Below are 24394 nucleotides of genomic sequence, written 5' to 3'. Positions count from 1 at the left end.
TCATGCATTGATGTACTATATCGGTGAAAAGTACAAGATGCCACCGGTATTCTACCTGGACTTGTGGCCGATCAGCAACTCGTTGATGCTTGTCCATGACCCTGATGTGGCCCACCAAATCACCCAAGCCAGGAGCCTTCCCAAGCATCCCGTCAATTCCAAGGTGTTGGGACCTTTGGTTGGCTCACATTTAGTCGTGACTGCGGAAGGGCAAGAATGGAAAATGCTTCGGTCAATCCTCATTCCAGGCTTCTCAGCCTAGTATCTTTCGACATTGGTCCCTCTTCTCGTCCGACATGGCCTCGTCTTCAAAGATCGAATATCCGACTATGCGTCGACCGGCGAAGTATTCCCAATCCAGGACACGGCCATGGCCCTGACAATCGACGTGATCGGCGAGGTGATGCTGGGGAAAGAATTTCGACTCTCAGCGCCAACCGAACGAGTTGACAATGCACTTCAAAAAAGCGGTCTCCTGGGCAGGACCGAGCGTGCACGTCATTTCTTGGAATCTAAGCAGGCCTTGCAAATGGTGGCATTGCGTGCAACAGGACCGAATCATTGAGAAGATGATCTGCGAAAGACACGCCGAGACGAGGGCCACGGATTCTCCCGGTACAAAAGCTGCTGTAGATCTGTTCCTGCAGGCATATCGCGAGGAAAAGATGGGTGCATCGGGCAAGGGTGGACGCAGGACAGACGAGCTTGATCCGGAATTCCTGAACCTCGCACGCGACAATGTCAAGACCCTGCTTCTAGGGGGCCACGACAGTAAGAGTTGCCTTGCCCTCTTTCTTGCCGTCGGCGTGGCTGGTGGTCGGTTCAACTTGGCTAACCAAGATATCTAGCAACTTCATCCAATATGGCCTACATTCTGGCCCTCCTCTCGGAACCCGAGAACACCCACGAACTTGGTCGCATCCGCGCTGGACACGACGTCGTGTTCGGCCCGGACCCTACCGAAGCTGCGTCCATGCTCCTCTCCGATCCCCGACTACTTAACAACCTCCCACTCACGACCGCCGCGGTCAAGGAATCCATGCACCTCTTTCCCGCAGCGAGCACCACGCGCACAACCATGCCCATCCATCCCGTCCAGACAGTGTCGTTTAGAGGCCAACAGCTCCCATTCGCAGGCCAACAAATCTGGGTTGCGCACTACAGCTTCGGCCAACGTGGCGACCTGTGGCCCGAACCCCGGAAATTCGTCATCGACATCACCACCACCTCCACCCCCAAAGGACGCATGGCGCCCGTTCGAAAAGGGCTCGCGCGGCTGTCTGTCTCGGCCTGGAGCTGGCCATAATGGAGCTCAGGCTGATCCTAGTCCTACTATGCCGCGAATTCGACTTTGAAAATTACCTACGCGGAAGACGCGCCGCAGGCTCTCCGAGAGCACGGCGTTCAGGGCGGGAGGGGCTATCAGATCATCGAGTTCGCCGCGAAGCCCGTGGGGCGTATGCCTGTGCGAGTTCGGCGAAGGAAGAAGATTCAGTGACTTTGTGTTTTGTGTTTTTGGGGGGCTGGGGAGACATAAGGGAAGGTTACTCCTCTATGAGATACAGAAGTTTGCCGAGTGTAAGCCAGAGCCGAACGGATCAGATATGATTGCACGAAGCTGGTAGCACGCAGCCTCTCAGGAGCGTATTCAAAGATGTGCTAGCATCACATAGTAAGCCCCCCGAGCTTGCCAACTTAGTGCCCCCTATCGAAACGAGGACGGTGTGGAGAAAAACGAACGCACCTACTACACACAAGTGAGGTGACACAAGGCAGTATGAAAGGGAAAAATCGGAAGGTTGGTTTTTGAGCACCTTTTCGAGCCCCTTTTCATCGTCTGTCTATCTAGACAACTTTGTCCGTCTCGCTCGCTCGTAAACCTGAAACCTCCTTTTGGTTCCCTCTTCTCTTCTCTCAATTGCTTTTCTGTCCGTTTATATCACAGATGGTCTGTCTCCTCAGGTCTTGATGCCCGATTTTTCACAAAAGAAAATCTCATGCAGAGTGTCATCACGCATACATCCATGTATTTCTCACTCTTGCTCGTAGCCTTACTGTGTAGAGTCACTGGGCTAGGCTGTCTCTCGCACATTGTCTGTAGCACTTGTCGCAAGAAGGTCGTTCATAGTTGAGCTTTCGCCTTGCTTGCGGTAGCAGAAGCGGCTAGTCAATGCGCCCCGTTGTATTGCTTGGCCGTGTCGTCAATCTCGCAAAAGGCCCTGAACGTGACCATCTCGTCGGTCGCGCTTTCGATAACTAGTTCAGCAGTCGCGCCCACAAAGTACACCCAGCCTTCCTTGAAGTCCTCCGTCTTGGGGCCGACGCTGATCTTGCCCTCGCCGCTCGTGCAGATGACGATGCTGGGGCCAGCGATCCCTTCGAAAGTGGCCTTGGCGCCAGGTTTTTTGAGCGCCGTGCGCACGACGCTGAATTCCTCGATCGGGGGATCGTACAGTAACGAGTCGCTGCCAGAGCTGTAGGCTTTGTCGTTGAGCGTGACGTACGGGTAGTCGACGGGTTGGAGGAGCTGTTGCTCGGGTGGATCGTGGTCGTAGGTCAAGATGTCGGTCAAAGTGTTGACGTCTTGGAATTTGGGCGTGAAGCCAGCGCGGATCACATTGTCGCTGCTCGCCATGCACTCGATGATGTCGCCCGAGATATAGGCGTGGATGTCGTCTGCCTTGAGGTACATGGCCTGTCCGGGTTGGAGTTTGACGTAGTTGAGGAAGAATAGCACGAAGAGGCCGATGTCCTCTGGGAACTGGCTGTTGCAACGCTGCACTAGTTCGCAGAGCTCTTCAGAGGTGTTGACACTAGGACCGGGAGATATTGATCCATTCTTAGCGAGCTCCAGAAGGGCGTGGGACTTTTCGGCAACTTCGGCCTTGGAAGACTTCATGAGCGAGCTGAAGGCGGCTTTGAGGCGGGATTTAGCATCGTCGACAGACGGCGAGGAAGAATTCGCAACCTCTTCAAGCCCTTTGGCCTCACTCTCGCCGACCAGTTCGCGCAGGGGTGGAATGCTTGCGAGGAAGTGTGCAATTTCCTTGAGAGGTCGGAAACCACAAAGACCTTCAAATGGGGTGATGGCAAGTGTCATTTCAGGCTTATGGTTGTCATCGGGATAGTTCTTTGGGTCTTTGGCGTGAAGCTTCTCGGCGAGCTTCTTATTGGGATGGGCTTGAATGGACAATGCCTTGTTGATAGACAGGACCTTGAAGAGAAACGGAAGTTTCTTGTTGTACTTCTCGGTAATGTCACTGCCCATCAGTGCTTGGTTGTCGGCGACAAGGTCGAGGAGAGATCTACCAGTGACGAGGTCTTTGGAGGGCAGAGAAGGGTGTGTGCCCATCCATAGTTCGGCATATGGCTTGTCTTCTTGGACGGAGAAGTTGTCTGAGGGCGTCGCCGCAGCATATCTCGCAGCAGCCGAGTCTTTTCCCTTCTTCCCCCAGTCATAGCTATTGCAGCCTTGAAGAGGTCAATATATCGGCGATCACAGAGAGAGGTATTTGCTCATACCGCATTGTAGCCGAATCAAAGGAACCTGCATGATGACTGGTCTCAACCCAATCTAGATCTTTTGATTGCTGAAACTTGATGACGTCCTCTAAACGGGACAAAGTCAGGAGGAAGTGTCTGTATGACTTGGAGGCTCTGGACTTTAAGGGGGCAACAGTGGGTGAAAGCAATATGGCGGTGAAAGAAGACAAAAGTGGCTTGAGAACAGATCCACTCGATATTGAAGATGGTTTTCGACTTTCAGGGCAACGTGGTTGGTCAGTCTGATAGAATTGGCCAGACTTTTGACGATTGTGGATGTTTGAGAAATGACGCATCCCGCCACAGGTGCTCTGCCGTATAAAATGCGCTTTTGGAAATCAATACGCAGCCGTGGTCATCCTTCCCGCTAGAGGAGCCCGCCGTGGCGCCAACCAATCATGCCTCCGTCCCTCATTCTACACGTTCTTGACCATCGCATCCTATATATTGCGAATCGCACATTTGTCTGATCTCTTCATCTCTATATTGCAAACATAATCTACAGTCTGTATTTTAGTACCACCTACCAAGAGGCAGCCTTTGTGGTTCGTCGGCAAACAAGTTTGCGCCTGCCACCAAGTTAGTTCTACAGAGGGGCTAAGGGCTGGTCATCTTGTTCAAGCACAGTGACACAGCCTTCTCTCCTTCAGGGATCGGAGATTTCCTTCATCTACGCTGTTACAAGGTCATCTGACGCCGCGATCTGGGGCGCACAACGTGTTTGAGTTCGATATGTCCTCCCGTCCGCGAGGAGGTCGCGCGACAGCTGGTCGAGATGGAAAGGAGAGCGAACTCGAAAACGATCTACTCACTAGAGCCCTTGAGAGCCTACGCAAAGCCAGAGAGTTCAACGAAAAATGCAAAAGAATTGGGCAAGATATTATGGCCCTCGAGGAAGAGATCAAGGCAGCCGGACGTATGTCGACCCTGTCCCCCTTTCAGGTTTGCTCCTTTCTTTTCTCATTAGGTCCCAAGTCTGGCATCGCTTAAGATCACGACAACGCGAAGGCCGGTCTGTGGCTCTAGACTTGGAACCTAGGGGTGTCTTCAGAACCTGTCGTCAAATCCTTGGTTGAGGTTTGAGCTGACCGTGATCGTTTAGATGGAACTCCCGACCAGTACCGACGTCTAGACGCCCTGTACCGGGACAACCTCAGATATGCGGAAAGCGAGAAGAAAGTTCACGATGACGACGACATTATCAGCAACCTTGCTATCTTAGAGACGATGAGATCCAACGACGAACCGGCCCCTAGAAATGGTCAGCCAAAGTCGCGGAAGCATCAGCGGCCTGCGGTTGATTCAGAAGCGCTTGAGTCTCCAGGCCCCAGTCCAGGGGACGGTCGTTTAGAGATGATGAAACGAGTCAAGGGCACCTCGCAACGGAGTTCAAGCACAGCAAGCCAGAATCGAGCAGCCCCAATTGTTAGAGACGACGGGAGCGACCTGTACAAGGGACTACAGGCTGAGAGGGCTGGCCACCTTGTAGCTGGCACCGAAGTCTTTTACAAATTCCCAAAGGATCAACAAGAGCAAGAAGAAGGAGTGGGTATTCATGGTATCATCAACAAAGTCTGGCAGGAGAAGAAACCGTGAGTGGAAGCACTGCCCTCCCCAAAACTTGTCGCTGACTTTCCACAGGATACAATACGATGTTAGAGACCCCGAGGATGACGCTTCTGGCAAACAGACGGTGCGCAAGGCGACAGCCAGAGATCTGGTGCCCATTCCTCAGGTTGCCCCGAGCACTCAACAGTTCTCGGTCGGAGTGACTGTTTACGCCAAATACCCAGATACCGATACCTTCTACCGAGCCAAGGTCAAGAGCTTCCAGAAACCCAACTACAGTTTGAAATTTGACGAGGATGTACAAGAGATGCTCGTCGATGCACGGTTTGTCCTACCGGCCGGGGTAAAGTAGTACAACCAAGAGATCACACCCAGGAACACGTTTAATCTGGGTGAGGCCGTGGAGGATGAACCAGATGAGAATTGGGGGCGGACACGTCGTGAGCGGCAAAATGTTTCTCGATTGATGAGTGCCATGTATAATTGATCATCCATACTACGGTCACAGTTGGTGTTTGCTGGCCAGGTAGGCAGCGCCACTGTCTGCGCGTCGTCAGTAATCCATAGCTGGATCCCGGAGACAGAATCTTGAAGCAACTTCAGCTGCACCACTGATACAGGCATCCAGCCTGGGAACTTACCCGCCCATATCTCGTAGACTTTGACCTTGTATTCCTGATCGAACTCCAGGACGTAGGTGAAGATCTCGTCCCACGATTGACCAGTCTCGGTCCACGTGAACTTTGCTTCTCCACGAACCGACACCTTTGAGACGAGTGGATCGACCACGAAGTTAGTGAAGCGCATGTTTTCGTACGTCAAGGTGGAAGACAGAAGCCCAAAGTACTCTTGCAGGCCCTCGTGGCCTCGAAACTCGCGGCCGAGGAAGGGCGCCAGTTGCGGCAGGCCATGCTCTAGGGCAAGGACATCGTCGGAACTGGAGAAGTGGCTGAAGATCTTGTCTGGCGCCTCTTTGCTGGCGAATGAGTTGCAAAACGCCTGGGCGGCAGACAGGAGGGTATCTCGATCTGGGGCAGGGGAGGGCATCCTTTTCTCGACCGATAATTATGTTAGAGAGGCGCTGTGCTTAACCAAAGACCTTGGGGGACTTGTGGACCAGGTGATGTAGGTATGGGTTGGTGCTTACCCAATCTCATTCGGCGACTGACCAAGCAGCAAAGCTGGAATTGACGGCGAAGGACGGGGCTCAACAAGGCGTGACGGGAATTGACAGGCGCACAGTGTGGAAAATGAAGTGCGGAGGAGAGGCCGAGGCCTGGGATTTGGCTTTCGTCAGCGAATTTCTCGTTTCTCTCCGCTTCTACTCGAACTGCGTTAAGTGCCACCCTCCTCCCTCATCTTCCGCCCAAGCATAAACTCAACTCAACTCTTTCAATGGTCCTTTCCTCCGCTCCCCAGTTATAGAGACACCATGCTTCTCTCTTAAGTTATAGAGAAACGAAAGATTGCATTGGATATTGAGGCCGGAAGACGTTGCCCCCCTCTTCCCCCACCATGGCTCGCCCGGTCAATGAGCTTCCCTCGCATGCGTCCCCCGTTATATCGCCCGTGCCTCGGCCTTCGTCCTCATACTTGGGCGGCTGGTCCGACCTCGACGAAAATGCTCCTCCTACGCCTGGCCTACCTAACAACTTGATATCCCCTGCATTCACTCCTCCCGCTACTCCCGGGGCTGGGACCCCATCCCGCCATCTTCAGTCTGAGCCCAGGTCCATTCCCGTTGATACTTCTCTCGACGACCCTTCGGCAAAACAACCCCGCCTCCTCGAGAGACTACCAAACGTAGAATGCCTGGTTCGAGCGCGGATACCGACCACCTCTGGAGCCGAGATGTTCCTCCATCTGTATCAAAATGACTCAGATAACAAGGAGCACTTGGCGATTGTCTTTGGCAACAACATCCGCAGTCGCAGCTTGGATGCTGAGAAGCCCGGAGAAACGGAGATGGATCGCATGATTCGTGGCGCTTATGTTGGAAGATTGAGGCCAGGTCGAACAAGTTCGAGAATAGATCCCACGGAACAGGGCAAGAGGCCCTTCAATAAACGGCACAGAAGTGGCTCCGCGTTGAAAAATGTGATAACGGTCCCAGAGGACGGCGTTCTCGAAATGGCACCCTCAGACGGTGCTGTTAAGGCCTCGAATACTTCTCAGGAAGAACAAAACTCAGAAAACCCCCATCATCCTATCGACAGCCTGGGTGATGTCCTTGACAAGGTACAAGTGACTAGCCAATCTCCCGGCAAACCACCTCTTGTTCGAATCCATTCGGAATGCTACACAGGCGAGACAGCCTGGTCCGCCCGGTGCGACTGTGGAGAACAACTCGACGAGGCAGCCCGGTTGATGTCCTTGCCTGGCTCTACGGGTGGTGTCATCGTCTACCTTCGGCAAGAGGGTCGAGGAATTGGTCTCGCATCAAAATTAAAAGCGTATAACCTGCAGGATTTGGGTAATGATACTGTTGAAGCAAATTTGTTGCTAAGGCATCCGGCCGATGCGAGGACTTATGGGCTCGCCACGGCGATACTGCAAGATCTCGGACTTGGCACCGATAGCGATGCGCAGAAACCAGAAGCAGAGAGGGGCATCAGGCTTCTCACCAACAATCCCGATAAAGTACGAGCAGTTGAAGGGCCCGGAAAGGAGGTCCGAGTGAGAGAACGGGTACCCATGATCCCTCTTGCGTGGAGAACGGCTGGCGCCAAGGGTGTCCGAGGTGCGGAAATTGAGAAATATCTTGAGACCAAAATCGGAAGAATGGGACATATGATTCATGAGGAGTCCTAGAAGAACAGGGGGGAAAGTGGATTGCGATTCAGACCCTGGAGAAAATTTCCTCTTGCAGGCAAGGTCACCCGGGTGCCGGATTTGACTCTGGCAATTTCTGAGGCCATAAGGGACTGACAGCAACATCATCACTCATGTGGTCGACTCCGCTCCTTTGATACGAGGATGGGACCGGAACACGCCCAGACAAGAACCGAAGTAAGATGCTTCGCAGAGCGACGCCGGCTGGAATATCCAGGCACTCTCAGTTAGAAGAAGGTTTACCAGGAGAAGCCAATCCATGCCGACACAATTCGCACAAGGAGCATCCAGGAATCGCGACGCGCCCGTGTTATCCTTGCCCTTGAGGCTGTCGATGCTTTGACTTTCGGAAGCAGCGGCTTAGAAGGACCAGACCAACGACAAAGATGTGTCAACCTCATCAACCCGCGGAGAATCAATGCCGCAAAGCATTCTCCTGGCGGGCAATGAGGAGAAGTGGCAAACGAGGAAGACTGGTTCGCGGCTTTAGAACCGAGTTGGATTGAGTTAGATGAGGTGCAAGCGATGGAATGCCTGGATTGCCATACTATACGAGATGAGACGAGACGGTCGAGGCACGTCATGAAGCCTCCATTATCATGGACTCTGTCAAGGCTAGGACTTCGACTTGGACTGGCAAAGGGAAGCGACGGTGCATATGCACGACTCAGTGACATGTTAGTGCTCACCAACGAAACTTGCAGATTCAAAGACTTTTGCAAAGAGCACGTATATATAATATATACACATATACTTATATCTAGCGCGAAAAGGGGGGTATCATGCAAGGACCAGGGCAAGAGATGGACATATACATTTATCCACACACAAAATACACCAAAGATGTATATAATATAATATACAGTACAGCACTACAGTAGTATCTCCCCTGATCACACTTTGGATACATCATGATGATGTATTTTGTATGTTTTTTTCACGATTGACAACCTCCTCACCAGCGACAAGGGATGGAGTACATATATAAGTTTTTCAGGTTCCTAGATAGATGTACCTACGCAGGCAGGTAGATATGTATGTAGGTCCAGACCGAACTCGTCCTTGTGTAACTTGTGATTTTTTTTTACATGGAATCCTTGTATCCTTCTACTCGGATTTTGGAACTTAGTGTAGAAAAGTAGAGAGAAACATCATCACCAAATACCCAACCACAGTTTCCTCTTCCGCTGCTGTTGCGGCTGCTGCGGCTGCGTTTGCTGGGTAGTGTCGTCCTGGATCTCCTGGCTTTGGGTGCGGAGCACGTCTTGCACACTCACGCCTCTGGCTCTCGCTTCGGCCTCGGCCTTGACCACGGCATCCACGCCCTTTTCCTTGATCAGCCTGACGCGGTCTGCCTGCTCCGTCTCCAGCTTGCGGGTGAATTCGTCGACGTCGTCCTCTGCCGATACAGCGCCAGCTCCGAGCACGCCTCCAGAACTACTCGCCACGTCGCCGCCGAGGGCAATGACATCGGCGCCCGTGAGGACCATGTCGCGGCCGCCCTTCTCGCGCTCCTTGGGCGTCAGGCCGTCGTCCCAGGGCACCAGTCCCCGCACGTCAATGCCCTGGTCCTCGTCGGCGTTGAGGTCCTCGAGGCCGTGGGCGCGGCGGTACAGCCTGCGTTTCTGGGCGTCGAGGATCTTTTGCTGGCGGGACTCGTTCGTCTTGGCCGTCTCGTAGTCGATGTGCAGGCGCAGGACCGACAGCGTCTCCCGCACGTAGGTGATGGGGTGGAGGGGCAACGAGGAGATCGGCGGGATCAGGTGTGCGTAGGGCGACGTCCGCATGAACGACTGCGTAAAGGTGATGCAGGCGAGGATGGTGAGGGTGCCCTAAATTCGAGTCAACGTAAGAACAATAAAGGCAATCATCATCCCCCCCCCTCCCCCCAAACTATCCCTCTCCTTGCTTTCGAGCGAGACAAGAGGGGAAAAAAACTCACCATCGTGATCCACAGATGAATCCACCGATCCGTCAAGAACCAGTGCATAAAGGAGCCTTTGTTGGGGAACATGTGCGGGTACGACCTGCTCTTCTGCCTCTCCTTCTCCTCCGTGGTCGCGCCCTGGTTGTACGCCGCGGGCGACCGACGCGGACGACCCAGCCGCGCGGGATGCGAGGGCGGCCGGAACTTGTCGGGCTGCTCGAGCACGATGGGTTTTCTGCCGCTGCTGGCGCCATCTGTTGTCGACGATGAGGCGGCTCGGCGCGCAGTGAGAGGAGAAGGAGGAGTACGAGGCGGCTGGAGTCGAGTAGTTCTGAGGGAGAGCTGGTCGCGCAGGGCGTTGCGGAGGCACTGCCGGCACATTGTGAGAGACATCGTCTTCGACAGAGGATTCATCCTCTGAACGGGATTCATCGTGACGGAGACAAGCTTTGGGACAAATATAGAGCTTCGGGTCGAGCGTGCCAGGAGAACAATGGCAGTGACCAGCTAAGCTACCAAGGCTACCTTGGGTGAAGGTGATCACAACGCGAAACTCGGTGGGATGAGCGGACAGCTTTTTGCTGGATAAAGGTCAAAGAATAGTCTATATGGGGAAGCCGAACTTTAGCCGCCAACACCTTTTCTCCACCCCATCAAAGACTTATAGTACAAAGTACTCAGTACACACCAGAGAACCACAACAGCTTCACATGTCGATTCCATTGATATTCTAGAAGTCATATGATATGTCTTCGCGACCGCGGATCAGCGCCATTTTCCTATGCCAACCACCAAGTCCAAAGCCCAGCAATTCTCTAAACCTTTAATCCCGACATCGCCCCTCTCATCTGGCCCATACATATGATGGTAGCAGTACCTATGTAGCTGTACAGTTCTCTCTTTCGAGCACAGTTAACAAATGAAAAGTCTGTCGCTGTCCTAGTCGACAATGCCAAAATATCCCTGGCACAAATCAAAAATGCAGCCCATACAAAAAGAAAAGACTTCACTTCCTTGGCTAACTCTCATGACACCTTGAGACAAAACGCATGCCAATGCCACCGAGACCCAGGGACAACCGGGTTGGCCAGTTCGCGAAGAGGGACGAATCTAAAAACAGACACCCAACATGGTGGACACTCTTCTTGAAAACACCTTTGACCTTTTGTGGCCCTGCGCCTTTGTGCATTGGGATTCCCAAAAAAGCCCCCAATATTACCGTACGCACGAAATTGCGCTCGTGCGATGCACACACCTTTCTCTTTTCGTACAGGATATCAAATAACAGTATATCGTTGTGAGATATTCAGAACAGAAACTTTGGTTATCTGAACGAGCGTGGTAGGTCGGCAAAGGAGCCAATATCTTCATTTATCGAAACATCTGTCCGGCTGCAAAAATGCTGTTGGCAGCCGCAGATGCCCACTCGTTCTCCTCGTATGGCGGCGTGGGCCAGTGTGAAGGAGCGTGTTCATACTCGTTACGTTTCTTGGTGATGTTCAACGGCTCAGCTTGAGATCCAGCGTCGGAGCTAAACTGAACACCATTCCTCTTGGCAGATGGTGATGGCGTCAGGTACGCGCCGTGTAATGCTGGATTGCTGGGTAATTGTGGTAATGACTGACGGTTATAGTCCTTTTGCGCCAATGCGGTACGTTGGGCCTGGTCTTTTGGGTAGATGGTAGTTTGATCCAGGCGCCGAACCGCCCGATGAGCGGACCGAAGAGCTTCATCCAACAGCTCATCAGCCTCCTCGGGAGTTTCGTACTGGTTAATCTGTAAAGGACGACGTGTCCGATTGTTTGGGGGAGCAGGCACCTGAGAAACATTCTCACTTGATCTGCTGCCTTGTGATCTCGGGACGGAGTGTGTCCGTTTCAGGGTGCCTGAGTTGGATACCACTTCGGTGGATGATTTTCTGTGTAGGGAGTCCGGTTCGGCGCGATCGAGACTGTACCGAACATTCTGTAGGATTTTGTCAAGGTCTGAAAAGTCGTTGTTTCCCTCGGGAATGACGCTGTCGACCATGAGCGAAGATCGGTTCGACCACGGGACATTCGCGGCGTTGGCCTCAACATCGTCGCCATTGGGAGATGCCAATCCATGTCGGCCGGAAAATCGTCTTGCCCGTTTTCGGAGATGGGAAAAGAAGCTCTCTTTGTGGCCGCTGGGTGGGGACACGAGTCCACTATTGGCATTCAAAGCCCGTTCTGCTTCCTGGCGATGGATGTCGGCATAATGATTACCATTCGAATTGACGGATAGTTGCCGGCCAATTTTCTTTGATTTCTCCTCGACTGGTTTAGACGAGTTGGGCTTCGACTCTGGCTGCGATGTGAATGTCGAATTTGCTTGGGCAGTAACAGCGTTGGGTAAGGGAGAGATGGGGCGAATTGAGGGTAGGATGGGCATTGGTGCAGCACCAGTTGAACTCGGTCCATTGGTCCACGTCGTCCGTTTACTCGCTTGGGGTCGAAGTCTGCTGACCAAGCTCTCGGGTTCTTGTTGTGTAACCTTGGATTCCGAACTGTGTTGGGGTACGGCGGGTGCGCTCTCACGAGCAATAAGCGATCTTCGGAACCACGAGGGTTTGGATGTAATGGTGGGTGTTTCGGCCGCGTCCTTTGACCTGAAACTCAGGTCAGAGTGCTTCCGCCCGAGCAGGCGTGACGAGGACTTGGGTCGAAGAGGATCAACGGCATCGAGGAAGAATTCGTGCTCCATAGCTTGTTTCGTCGTTGGGCGGTTCTTAGGATCCCACATCAGACACCAGGTCACAAAATTGCTGAAAGCCGCAGGCCATTGAGGCGCTTGTAAAATGGTTTCCATCGCATGGGGGGCCATCTGTGAGTAGTTAGTGACTTTGCCACGCCTCAGCATTTGGGATTAAATCACCTTTGGGAAAGAGAAGCACAATTTTTGAGCCAACTTATTGCCGTCTCTCCATTCACCGCCCCCAACCCTAGTACCGTTCTTGGTATACCAGTTCCCTGGACTGCCCATAACTTCACAAATTCGCCAAACCTGGTCGACCTCGTTGCCTCCTGGAAAGAGAGGTTTGAGTGTAGCCACTTCAACTGCCATTGCCCCAATAGCCCAGATATCCACTGGAGCAGAGTATTCGCCAGCTCGAAGTAGCACTTCGGGAGCTCGGTACCATCGAGTTGAGACGTATGTGGTATAGGGCAACTTGGAGTGTGTTTCTCGAGCCAACCCAAAGTCGGCTATCTTGATGGAATAAGTTGGCGGTGTAGCTGGTGGAGTGACCAAAGAGGAGTATCTGCTGAACGCTGACTGGGAGTCGTGAGGTGCAGAAGTGGAGACAAGGATATTTTCTGGTTTGATGTCGCGGTGAAAGAAATTGTGAGCATGGATATGGTCGAGACCTGAAAGGATCTGGTAGAGTATGCTCTTGACACTTTTGGCGTCCATGCATTTATGTTCCCGGGATTTCATCAGTTGATACAAGTTACCATCCATGTACTCCATGCAGATGTGAAGTTTCTTGCTGAAGGGATCCAAGAAAATGTCCAACGCCGGCACCAGATGAGCATGGGCCGGGAGTGTTCGTAGAAATATGACCTCGCGGAGTTCTAGGCACGGTGCAAAGGAGTCGAATGTCTTCTTCATGGTTTTGATGGCGACCTAGAGGAAATCAGCTGGGTGTCCTCGCAGGACGAGACAAGAATCAAAGCATACCATGGAGTTCCTGCGAGCCACATTGGCACCGTTCGCTCTCACTCTTGCCAGCGCCACGCTTCCAAAACTTCCATCTCCAATTTCCTTGATCACTTCGAACCTGTCTTCGAGTGCGGCCAATGCATAAGAGTTAGGCCTCAGGCCATATTCCGTGACAGCCATGGTGGTCGAGTGAGTTCGTTAGGGCAGGACGGGCTCTTCCTCTGTCGCTTTGTCGGGTGTCGTAGAATGTATGGGACGAGTATATCTTATTCAGGCTGCCCTGGCGCCCATAGATGGGTTTCTCTGAGACCTCAACACGTCATTTCCTGGCTGTTTCGTGTGTTTCTGTACATGTGTTTCAGGGTACAGGGTAGAAGAGGGGGTCGGAGGTCTCGTTTGGCTTGTTCGTGCTGTTGCTTGAAGCTGGTCAGGTTGCAGCTACGCCAGCTCGGTGCAGAGCAGGAGGGTAAATGATGATCGAGCTCGAGCTTCAAGAAGATGATGCTCAGGGCCAGAGGACCCAATTCGAAATCGCTCGAGGGAACTAAGGGAACTAGCTAGAGGAATGGTCGATTGGCGGATACCGACCCGCAAGGGGCGTTGGGAAAGTGGATAGACAGCGTCTTCCCCTTTCTTGGTTGACACGAAGGGGGGGTGGGTGATGGTCACAGTCTAGTATCAAAGGAGGGCAGGTGAAAGTGACAGACTGTACTGGTAATTCGGACGTGTTGTCGATGTGCTCGGACAATTAATTGGCGATGTGGGAGGCGCGTCTTGACTGTGTCGGGATGGCAAGGGGGGCTGGGGAGTGGAAAGGGAGAGGCACGGAGGTTCAGAGGCCTTCGCAGCAAGGGTCATACAAGCAACTGGGATGCAAAATTGCGCTGACAGAGCCCAGGATTTCCGTGCCTTTGTAACATCGGACAGGCAAAGGAGAAATGAGGTATGTGATTACCGGTATTGTTGAGTGAGATGGCTTGAGAAGGGTGGTTGTTGTTCCTACGAAAGGGGAGAAACACCAAATAGTGACGGTGGGTGACAAGCGAGACGAGATGGTACTGGCGCCGTGTCAGCACTGAATGCCATACAGACAAGGCTCCAAGGTTTGGGAAGAGTGAGGCCTTTCCGGCACTGTGGCATCTGGGGGGAAGAAGAGAGTGGAGGGGGGCGCGGCCCTTTCCCTGTGCATTGATGCAAGCCTCTGGTGTCGTCCGTCACTCAGGGAAGCAGCTTAAGTAGGCAAGCCCCATGCAAGCCTTGGTTTTTAGTTGAGGGCTAGCCACAGGGCCACGGGGCCACAGGGATAGGCCGACGGGATCCCTGGATGGCCGGCGACAGGTTTGGGCGAGGATGGTCAGGTTGATCAGGCACAAACCGTCCCCTGGCACGGGTCCCTAGCTGCTTAGAGATGGCCTAGCACGCTTAGCAGGCCGGGTTGCCTCCCAACTCCGACCTCTGGCAGCTCCTCTTCTCAGCCTCGGAACCCCGTTCCTGTGCGCTGGCCCCCCATTGCTCCCCAAAGGTCTCAACTCCCAAGCCGACAACCTGAATGACCTTCACCGGGGGCGGCGGATGACGGATCTTGTCGTCCACTGATATTTCGTCTTTTTTTCCATTCGACTCCGGTGAGCTAATAGTCCAATCTACAAGGGTGTTTGCTGGTGGTGCTGTAATAAAATAAATGCATTCCTCCTGAAAATCTTGACCCGAGAGAAGGAAAGGTAACCTTCTCATCCACCTGTGATAATGTCAGGACTACCGAGCAGTATTGGTATGTACCAAGTACCCACAAGTGGTTAACGTGCTCCGTACATTACCGGACGCTTTTTCTTTGCAGTTTGAGTGTCTCTCTAGGTTCCTCGTACCTACACCGCCCGTCGTCTGCTTCTACTTCTGCGGTGAGAAGGATGGGAAGCGAAGCGTGTTACGAGTAAGTGCTGCTGCATAGCGTGTGCTTTTCTTGGGCTCCTCTTCAACGACATCACATCACCGCCATCTCAACAAGTCAGGAGAATCACAGGAGAGGAGAGACGAAGGCTTGATGTCTCACCGCGCGAGAGGCGCCTTGACTGATTAAATTGATTCATTTCTGTACTTGGTATTGGCTGGAGAAGTCTTCCACAAAGCCACCATCTTCTTGATACTCTGGTGTTCATGACGCTTTGGCATGTACCTCGTACCTTGTCCAGTTTATGCTTTTGAAAGAGATGTACGAGGTTCACGAGTGATGGTACAACTTTCTGTGTGTTTGCTGCACCTGGTCCTAATGGGCCCGGACTGCAGGTACCGAGCTCAAGTGGCAAAATACCAAGGTTGAATTCAGGATCCAGATTCAGGAGAAGCAAGTTTTTGTTGGTGCTGTATTTCTATTCCACCTATCGCTGACATTCTTCCCTCCGCGCCCTTCAATGAGCAGCAACAGCAGCAGCGACAACATCGACAGGGCAACCAACGCGAAGATACCTGGATAGAGACCATCAGTCGAATAATGCCACGTTTCTTAGAGATGCAACCAGGGGTGTCGAGTTCGCTGACTTCGTTGCCACAGCTTGGGCTAAAAGCGTCATGACCATTATTAACCACTGGTTCCTGGCCTCAAGGGTGGCAGGATGATGCCAAAAACAGGTTTAGGCTCACCTCTGTCTCTGGATATCCTCTGTCCGACTCGCTATAAGCCTTGAACAAGGATCGGGGCGTCGCTGGTGCCGGCCAATGGTGCCGATCAAATCTCGAATTCTCCATTCATTGGCTTGGTCTCTGCCCATTTTTCGATAGCTCCGGGCTAGAAATCCAAATTTTCAAAAGACACACTCTCCGACCGTATGCCTGGCCCCCTAGCTTGTTCCACCTGGAACAAAACATGATGGGAATGAAATCACGATGGAGTGGCAGCCAAAACTTTGGTCCCCAACACCAGTGTTCCCCGCGAGAAGCTAATGAAGTGGATTCTTGATTTGTTCTGGAACCAGGAGAGTCGAAACTGTCGTGATACCAAGTCCTTGCAAGTCACAAACTTGGAGATGATGCCCGTTACATGACCGTTGATCCCAAATGAAATTGCAAAGGAGTCGATAGAGAGACCGCCAGTCCCAGCTTACTCGTACAGGGAGAGTGCTGCGAGCTCAGGATGAGGTGTCAAAGGCACAATCCAGAAGTCGTCAAAGAATAAGTACTAGTTTAGTATTGTGCAACAACATGCAAAGAGTGGTTGGTCGGTCATCAATGCATACGAGGTACCTCGTACCTATAGCAATAAGTCTTTGTGTTGTGCACTTTACTTCTTATTGTGCAACTCATCATCAGCGTGGTAAGAAAAGGACCCAAAAACTTCAGTCAACTCACCACATTCTTCTGCCGTTACAACAGAATAACCTCGTGTATGCAGGTCGTTCTCATCTGGGCCAGATGTACCGAGTACAGATTTTGTTGAGTCATTTGGCGCACGTGTGTGCGCCTTCCTGTGGTTGAAGTTGGTGCCTGCATCTTGCCAAGAAGCCTCAACCTACACATCCGGAAATACCTTCAAGTGACAGGCAGTGGTAAGAGACTTCTCACTTGAGGCGCCTTCATTACTCCACCCTCTACGGCTGAGTGCCTCAGAGACGAAGAAAAGGTGGTCAGGTTGACAAGTTGACATTGCATGTAGCCGGCGGTCAAAGTGTCAAATTGTTTGACAATCACAAAAGTATTGCCATCTACTATCAAATTACTGGAAGAGGTTTAGAGCGATTTTGGTTTTGGCAATCATCCGTGTGAAGGACATTCTGTATAAATGCCAAACTCTGGCCAGCGGTGACTGGAATTAATTTGAAATATCTAGAGCTGGTCAAGGAAGTATTCGAATTAGTTACGGTGCACTGTTCTTCACCTCAGCCTCACCTTTTCGTCTACCTCACCTTCCGATCCGAGGCACCTGCCGTCCCTTCCAAGTCTCCTTCAATCATGCCTCAGAAGCAGCGACCTCGCTGGGAACGGAAACAGCAATCGTAAGCTGCCTCACTGCTCACTTCCTTTCATCATCTCTTCCACTTGTCCAAACATATTTCCCCATCACCCCATCCGTCAATCTCAACCACGATGGCCGCTATTAATTACCAAAACAGGTATGCGAATGTCGAGATCGGGAACTTGTAAGTGAGCATCCCTCCCATTGTCTCATCACAGCTCACGCTCAGATACAGAATTCCTTGCCTGGTCTGCAACGTCAAATGCTTCAAAGCAAGATATTCCCAGAACCAGCTGGCCAAATATCAAGAAGCCCTTGCGAAGGAACTCCACGGCGGGCCCAAGGCCAAGCTCCCCCGCTGCAGGAACTGCACACCAGAGTCCACGGCCGAATTGTTCTGCACTGGCTGTCGATTGACCAAGGACTTGAGCTTCTTCTCCAAGCAGCAGCGAAAGAAACCGGATGAAGCGGTAAGACAAGACAAGATCACAACTCGCTACACTGCTGACCTCCGCCAATTAGAGATGCTTGAACTGCCAGCAGGAGCTTGAGGATCGTGTGCCTTCCCTCGACGCCGCCTTGGAGGAGGAACGCATCAGAGACGATGAAATCCGCAGCAGGCACATGTCAGGCTCTGTGATCTCGGGCATTGCTGGTTCCGTTGCCGGCTCCCAATCTCAATCGCAAGCACAGTCAGCTAGTTCCAGCGGAATCTTCATGCCTGACGACCGAGACTCTGCCTGGGGAGGTAACCGAGCATCTGACCGTCCTACGTCGCCCTCCAGCACTGAGCTTTCCAGCTCCCGCAGCGCTACCAGCTACACGACTTCCGTCGATGCCAATTCAGTTTCCAAGAACAGCTTCGCCAAATCACCTGCATACTACGCACCAGCAAAAGCACGAGTCATGTACCAGCTTGAACGCGAGGAGAGGCAGAAGCAGGAAGCTCAGATGGGCAATAGATATGATGATTCTGATGATGATGACGAATGGGAAATGTGACGGATACGATTCATGAAATGATATCGGGATGCGGCGTGAGCTGTGCGGGCTCATCATACGACGCTCCCTCTTGCCCGGAAGACATGCTTGGTTGCACGGATCGACGAGAGTTTGCGAGACCAGGGAATCTGGGAGAAAACGGAGTACGTGGAAGCGAACTTTGAGGGCATCCATAGTTGCATGTCTTAGCGCGCAACACGAAGCAGCCTCAAGAGAGTGTGGTGTTCTCACCCTTGCACTTTTGGCTTCTTCAGCACGCGTTCCGGCGAAGGGGTTTCCTACTGTGAGTCGCAATCTGTTTTAATGCTTAGACTTGGAGCTACAAATCTGGCTTTACTTTCAGGTGCGCTTCTACTACTGGCCCATGGGATCCGAGCAAGTCATAGCGTTCAGTTTTCCACGGCTAGAGAGGCAACGCGATAAATGAGTGGGATTTCCGAGCGAACTCCAAGGGCTGATAAGAATGGTGGATGAGCCGCAAACGCCCAGACAAATGAGGCATTGACCATTCAGTCTAGGATGATGCATGTTTGTCCCAGGACACCCTGAGTTTCTTCTTCTGATCCAATCCGGTAGAGGAACGATTCGCAAGGCAGGGTCTCGCAGGTCATGCGATGAGGTTCCATGGTTCGCAGTCCATGTCTAGCATTAGTTATTCCGGGTCGCCTCTGCATATCGGCAAGTAATGAAGGTGTCGTATGATTTGCGGATATCTTTCAGGGCGGGAGCCTAGCTTCTATCGGATGGTTCGGACTTTGAGCGACTAAGAAACAGGGCGCAAAGGAGCATCACGGTTGTACCTACAAAGGGTCTGCTTGTGGCTCCCACCTGTGGGCCGCGAGGAGGGGGGATATCCAAGGGTGATGTCGTTGAAGAAACCCTGCTAGATAGTGGTGTGGTTGGACCTTGACGTCGGATTGGCGATTGATATTGGTAGAAGAGGGCAACGAGAAGAAAGAACGCGGCCGGGGACCATAGAGCCAGGGCAACATGTCGGACTGTTGCTTTTCGATGACGTTGACAATTTGAAACCCTTGATCCCTATTTGGGACCGACCTTGATTCCTTGTCGTGTTGTGAGGGTCGTCGTGTCTCCTGCGCAGGTGGGACGTTCGTAACCACCCCTTGGGAGGTTCATTCACCTCTGGGTCTCTCGGCTCGCCCCATCAAGATCTGATCGTTTCACAGTCTTCAGGGTCAAAACTATATTTGTACTGGCAGACCGGCCAAAAACCAGATTTTGTGTGCAAGGAATGCATCGCGGCTCGTGGTTAGGCGAACCTCGGAAGAAGGGGAGGTTCATTGGAAAAAGTACGATGACGAGCTGTTGAGTGGTGGGGTTGCTGAGCGGGAGAACAGTGATGGCGGGCTGGAACCAAGATTTTGGGGGCCTCTTCTGCCACCTTGGGTACTCGTACAGCCACCGTGAACCACCCATCTTTCTGCGTGGCTCCCGAGGCCAAGGGGCTCACTAGGCCCCAGGGACGCCCTACTAGTGGCCTACTCCCACCTATCTGGATGGAGCATCCCGCCAATCCCCTTTCACCGGTTGTGAACCAGCTGGAATAGTATTGCGCTGCCCATGATGCAACACACCACTTCGCGCATCATTGACTGTCACAGTTAAGCGTCGACCCTTTCTCTAGCCACACCTGTTACGAAGTATCAGTAGTTGTCTAGGTATGCCCATGCCACGCTCTCCTCGAGGCTTGGTCTAGGCTCGCTTTCTCTCAGTCGTAACTCACTTGGAATTCTTAAACATCTCCACCTCATGATTGTACTGCCATCTTCCCCGACGCCTTGAAACGCACCCTCTGAACAGTTCTCGTATTCTCTCGACGGACAAAGAACAGAAGAAAAGAGGAAAGAACTTGACAACACGCAGATTCTAGGCTGCTTTCACACCATAGACCAAGAAGCGAAGCACGACCTACATCCTTTCCATAACGCCGAACCCTCCCCCAACGCCAGACTCGGCCTCAACAGCATCACTTCTGCCTCCTTTCCCCCACTGATGAGCACGTAACGCCCTTGTCCTTTCACAATCGACGTCCGCCTGCCTCTCTTCTCGTCCCACCTTGACCGGTCTGTTAGTGGGCTCGCAGGCTGGATTCTGAATATCCACCCAGTCGAGCGACCGCAACCGCCTTGAGGCTGGTCAGAACGCGAATCCCATATAGTCTGTCATTGGTGAAGCTGTTGAAAGCTTCCAAATCCCCTGGCTCTTTTTCAATCGATTTGGAAAACATACTCCCACAAATCTGTTGAACAAGGTCATCTGAATGCTTTGAGGAACGGAAACCAGGTCTTGGAACGGGACCGTGCCTCCCTCGCACAATGGCCTCCTACAATGAACGTCTACCAGCACAGCCCAGCGTTTCTGTTCCGAGTGACGATGGAGACACGCGGCGACTTCATCCAACTATGAGCAATTCAACAGCTGAGGATGGGCGCCACCGCAGGCTATCCGGGGCGTCATCGACTTCTCAACACGCACCAAACAATCTTGATTCATCCAGATATCACCAAGCTCGCCAGCCTATAACTGATGCTGTCACTTCAGCCTTCAACGACGCTGATGCCGCTTCTTATGGTGGTTTATCTCCGGACCTGCTCCAACAGATCACAACGCAGATTACGGCGAATGTTTTACAGCAACTGAAAGTCGCTAATCTACCTCCACCGCAACCTCCTATTCACCAACCACCACCCTCGACTTCTCAGATGGATACCTCTTCATCTGTCGCTGGCTCTCCGCCTTTGGATCGAGCGACTGTCTACACTCCCCCTACTCCCAACCGATACTCCGAGGATGCAAACGCAAGTCAGACCTCCCCTCAGTTTCCTCCGCCTTCGAGTCAATCATCATTCCGCGCCCCGTCGCCAGGTACAGATAGGAGAGCGGCCTCGCCTCTGAGTCAGACCGGTCATCAGTCCGAGAACGACGCAAGCCAGACTCGACCGAGAGGTCCCAAACGCATGGGTACTCATGAAGATGCAACCATAGTGGAACGAGTGTGGGGCCAGCTCTTCACGGAACAAGGTGAAGCTACTCCTCGACTTGGCCAATTCCTACGTGGAATTGCCACACATCTTATCGAAGACTATGAACCCAAGCACAGTTTGGTCATCACCCCCACCAAATTGCAGAGATACTACGAGCAGACAAAGCTGAGCAATGAGATCTACCCTTGGAAGATCATATTTGATGATAGAACTTCCTCGATATCCCGAATGTTCCGAGAGATCGAATGCCAGCACCATCTTGTCCAAGAGAAGTTGAATGAACGGCCGGACACTCCTGGTCTTACACCACGTGGCTTTGAAGCCTGGGCGACATTGCTCTTAAGAGCACACCCCGATCAAGAGTATGAGCGATTGGCAAAGACGGCGCTAGACATGCCCATCAGCAACCCTGATGAGAAGAAAGAGCGGTTTCCAAAAGAACTCTCTAGACGGCTCTTCCCCAAGCACGGTGACACTGAAGTTGCCTATAAGCTACAGAAGGCCATGTCAGCTCATTGCAATATCAGCTTTGCATCTCGCCACAGCAGCACAACGGACTCCACTTCGCGGACTTCGACGTCGACATCGACAGCGACTGTCGTGGTTGACGATTCGTCCAGCAAAGCGAATTTGAAGCCCCAAGCAGACAGGCTGGACAAAGGCGACAGTGTCGGCATCAATGTCCAACCCAGTCCAGCGTTGTCTCAGGCTGGCATTGAGCGCCAACGGCAGCCGTATGGTACGACGCATCAAGAGAGTGTCAATGGTGACATTGACGAGGAAAGTGCTAACGCCACTCTCACGTCACAACCGATCGAGCGAGAGCGAAAGCCATACGTCGCTGCGCCTGGTGGAGGAAAGAGTTACAATAATATCGACCGACCAGTCGTCGCGTCCGAGACTAAGCCAGGACCTCCCCCACCACCAGTACCCAAGCTCGGGCGCTCAAGCTCTCTCAATGGATCTAGCAAGGTAAACGACAGCTCGAGATCGGGACAGCCACCTGTCGCTCTTCATCAAAGACCACCGCCACCCGTGTCGGAAATTCAAGAGTCTCGCCGTCATCGCTCCAACAGTATCTATCACAGAGACCCTCCCCCATCGGGCCGTAATCGGTCACCATCCATGACGAAAGAAACGGGCAACTCTTCACACATTAGGAGGGGGGATTCAGACGCTTCCTATATGTCTTCTTCCCATCATTCTGACCATCACGACGATGTAAGACGGTACAGGGACTATGAAGCTGGTCGCGAACGTCTGGCCAACGACCGCTACGACGCGGCCAGGATGTCAGCATACGACCCTCGCGACCGTGAACGAGACCGGGACCGGGACCGAGATAACCGACCACGTATGCAATCAGTTTCAAATGTTGGCTTAGGCTTTGTCGACGGCCCACGAAGTCCAACCCTGCGCACTGCTGCAGGATCGGCGTTGTATTCCAGTTCTCTCCCTGGTGGTGCTGCGGATGAAGACTATTACCTGAACCGCGTGCACCCTAGCGCGGGTCCTCCGTACAATGGGCACAGCCCACCTTCCTCGATCAGCACCGGCTTTCAACCTCCACCTCCACCTCCGCAGACGATGAGGGACTCGTCAAATTCAGTGAACAGGGACTCGGGCTACTCCTCGTACCCAACCAGCGGGGGTTATCCACCCACGAGTTACCGCGATGTACGGTAGGAGTATGATATTTGACGGATCATCAACTTGCAGGGCGGGAAGGCGAGGACGAAATCGGGAAATTTGAGCGCGATAACCGAAGAACCATCACGGCACGATGAAACTGACCTTTTCCATCTTCATCTGTAACATATTTAACGACTGGTATGATTCAGCTTTCGCTTTCCTTGCGCTCCTTTCTGTTCTCGGCGATTCTGGACGATTTCAGCTAGCTGGATGTTTGTCTTCTACTTCTTGATATCCCCGGGCTTTGCTTCTGAGCGATTTCTGTGAGAATGTAAATTAGTGGACGTGTGTATTGGAGATGTACAACTATATGTAGCAGAGCTTTCCAGGATATAAGGCATTCGTTTGGAATTCCTCAGCGTAAACGTGTGGATATGGGTGTCTGGTGAGGTACCATGTATCATCATCAATAGGTCGAATGACAATCAGGATTGTGACTCTATCTCTTGTTGTCTAAATCGAAAATCGAGGATGATTCAATTCCGGCCTTGTTAGTGTCTGCTTCTCTCGTCTTTGCATGGACAAAGCTTCCAACACCTATATGCTGTGGACAACATTAACTATGACTTGGTTTTGGATCATAGACTTACAGCGTAGGCCATTGTCGGGGTCCACGAACGGAAACATCCTGGGAAGAAGCAACTTCGGCGTGGGTTTCAAAAGATAAGGACAGCTTGGAACACGAGTTCGGTACAGGTGGATGATTCGAGAGGATATGGTGTTTAGTTCTAGACCATCACCGTGTGGTGAGAAAGGAAGCCAGGGCGGCACGGAAGGACGGAACTTGCCTTGTGTGTCACAAGCATGGCACAAATTACTTGACGGGAAAGCGTTATCTGGGGAGGTGCTGTGTGTGGCTTGTTACCTTGTCTGGGCGAAACAAGAAACGTTGTCCTCGATTTGGTAGATCTCCAAGGGCGTCCTTAGTCAAGAAGAGGCGAAAGGATATGCATGAAAAATGACGATGTCGGGTGCGGGATGCTCATTCAGCAAGCGTCACTAGCCTCACTGGGCACTTGTGTGCAGCTGGGCCCCGCAAAGCTTGATGGGCATTGGGTGCGATATTGGGCGTGGCTTGGGCGAGCTTGGGGGGTCACCAGGCTGGTGGGCACTACCACTCGGTACACCCAACCAAGATTGTACTTCCCGCTGCACGCCGCTTGGGTCTTCCCATTTCCCATATTTGACTCGCATCGA

At 52.5% G+C, this 24394-nt stretch overlaps 10 protein-coding genes across 10 annotated transcripts; 6 read left to right on the top strand and 4 right to left on the bottom strand.

The window, feature by feature from the left end:
* Positions 1-370: 370 nt before the first annotated feature.
* Z517_09798 (uncharacterized protein) lies at positions 371-565 on the top strand (the record flags this gene model as incomplete). The annotated part of the gene is made up of 1 exon (XM_013425706.1): positions 371-565. The coding sequence occupies one exon, from the start codon at positions 371-373 to the stop codon at positions 563-565; it is 195 nt and encodes a 64-aa protein (XP_013281160.1).
* A 4-nt stretch (positions 566-569) lies between these two features.
* Z517_09797 (uncharacterized protein) lies at positions 570-1306 on the top strand (the record flags this gene model as incomplete). Its single annotated transcript, XM_013425705.1, has 2 exons — positions 570-771; positions 849-1306. The coding sequence occupies 2 exons, from the start codon at positions 570-572 to the stop codon at positions 1304-1306; spliced, it is 660 nt and encodes a 219-aa protein (XP_013281159.1).
* Positions 1307-2167: 861 nt separating this feature from the next.
* Positions 2168-3553, bottom strand: Z517_09796 (mannose-6-phosphate isomerase, class I; the record flags this gene model as incomplete). Its single annotated transcript, XM_013425704.1, has 2 exons — positions 2168-3471; positions 3523-3553. The coding sequence occupies 2 exons, from the start codon at positions 3551-3553 to the stop codon at positions 2168-2170; spliced, it is 1335 nt and encodes a 444-aa protein (XP_013281158.1).
* A 722-nt stretch (positions 3554-4275) lies between these two features.
* On the top strand, positions 4276-5464 carry Z517_09795 (uncharacterized protein; the record flags this gene model as incomplete). The annotated part of the gene is made up of 3 exons (XM_013425703.1): positions 4276-4459; positions 4646-5135; positions 5185-5464. 3 exons carry the CDS (start codon positions 4276-4278, stop codon positions 5462-5464), a joined length of 954 nt encoding a protein of 317 aa, XP_013281157.1.
* Positions 5465-5614: 150 nt separating this feature from the next.
* Positions 5615-6159, bottom strand: Z517_09794 (uncharacterized protein; the record flags this gene model as incomplete). The annotated part of the gene is made up of 2 exons (XM_013425702.1): positions 5615-5655; positions 5754-6159. The coding sequence occupies 2 exons, from the start codon at positions 6157-6159 to the stop codon at positions 5615-5617; spliced, it is 447 nt and encodes a 148-aa protein (XP_013281156.1).
* A 468-nt stretch (positions 6160-6627) lies between these two features.
* Z517_09793 (GTP cyclohydrolase II) lies at positions 6628-7923 on the top strand (the record flags this gene model as incomplete). The annotated part of the gene is made up of 1 exon (XM_013425701.1): positions 6628-7923. The coding sequence occupies one exon, from the start codon at positions 6628-6630 to the stop codon at positions 7921-7923; it is 1296 nt and encodes a 431-aa protein (XP_013281155.1).
* Positions 7924-9098: 1175 nt separating this feature from the next.
* Z517_09792 (uncharacterized protein) lies at positions 9099-10264 on the bottom strand (the record flags this gene model as incomplete). The annotated part of the gene is made up of 2 exons (XM_013425700.1): positions 9099-9776; positions 9887-10264. 2 exons carry the CDS (start codon positions 10262-10264, stop codon positions 9099-9101), a joined length of 1056 nt encoding a protein of 351 aa, XP_013281154.1.
* Positions 10265-11242: 978 nt separating this feature from the next.
* On the bottom strand, positions 11243-13732 carry Z517_09791 (uncharacterized protein; the record flags this gene model as incomplete). Its single annotated transcript, XM_013425699.1, has 3 exons — positions 11243-12715; positions 12767-13516; positions 13571-13732. 3 exons carry the CDS (start codon positions 13730-13732, stop codon positions 11243-11245), a joined length of 2385 nt encoding a protein of 794 aa, XP_013281153.1.
* Positions 13733-17494: 3762 nt separating this feature from the next.
* Z517_09790 (uncharacterized protein) lies at positions 17495-18500 on the top strand (the record flags this gene model as incomplete). Its single annotated transcript, XM_013425698.1, has 4 exons — positions 17495-17538; positions 17656-17682; positions 17734-17968; positions 18021-18500. The coding sequence occupies 4 exons, from the start codon at positions 17495-17497 to the stop codon at positions 18498-18500; spliced, it is 786 nt and encodes a 261-aa protein (XP_013281152.1).
* A 2336-nt stretch (positions 18501-20836) lies between these two features.
* Z517_09789 (uncharacterized protein) lies at positions 20837-23191 on the top strand (the record flags this gene model as incomplete). Its single annotated transcript, XM_013425697.1, has 1 exon — positions 20837-23191. One exon carries the CDS (start codon positions 20837-20839, stop codon positions 23189-23191), a length of 2355 nt encoding a protein of 784 aa, XP_013281151.1.
* Positions 23192-24394: the final 1203 nt, after the last annotated feature.

The sequence above is a fragment of the Fonsecaea pedrosoi genome, assembly GCF_000835455.1.
Source record: "Fonsecaea pedrosoi CBS 271.37 unplaced genomic scaffold supercont1.6, whole genome shotgun sequence".
NCBI lineage: Eukaryota > Fungi > Ascomycota > Eurotiomycetes > Chaetothyriales > Herpotrichiellaceae > Fonsecaea > Fonsecaea pedrosoi.
Note: the sequence above shows the minus strand (reverse complement) of the source record. Positions and strands in the feature narration are given on the sequence as shown.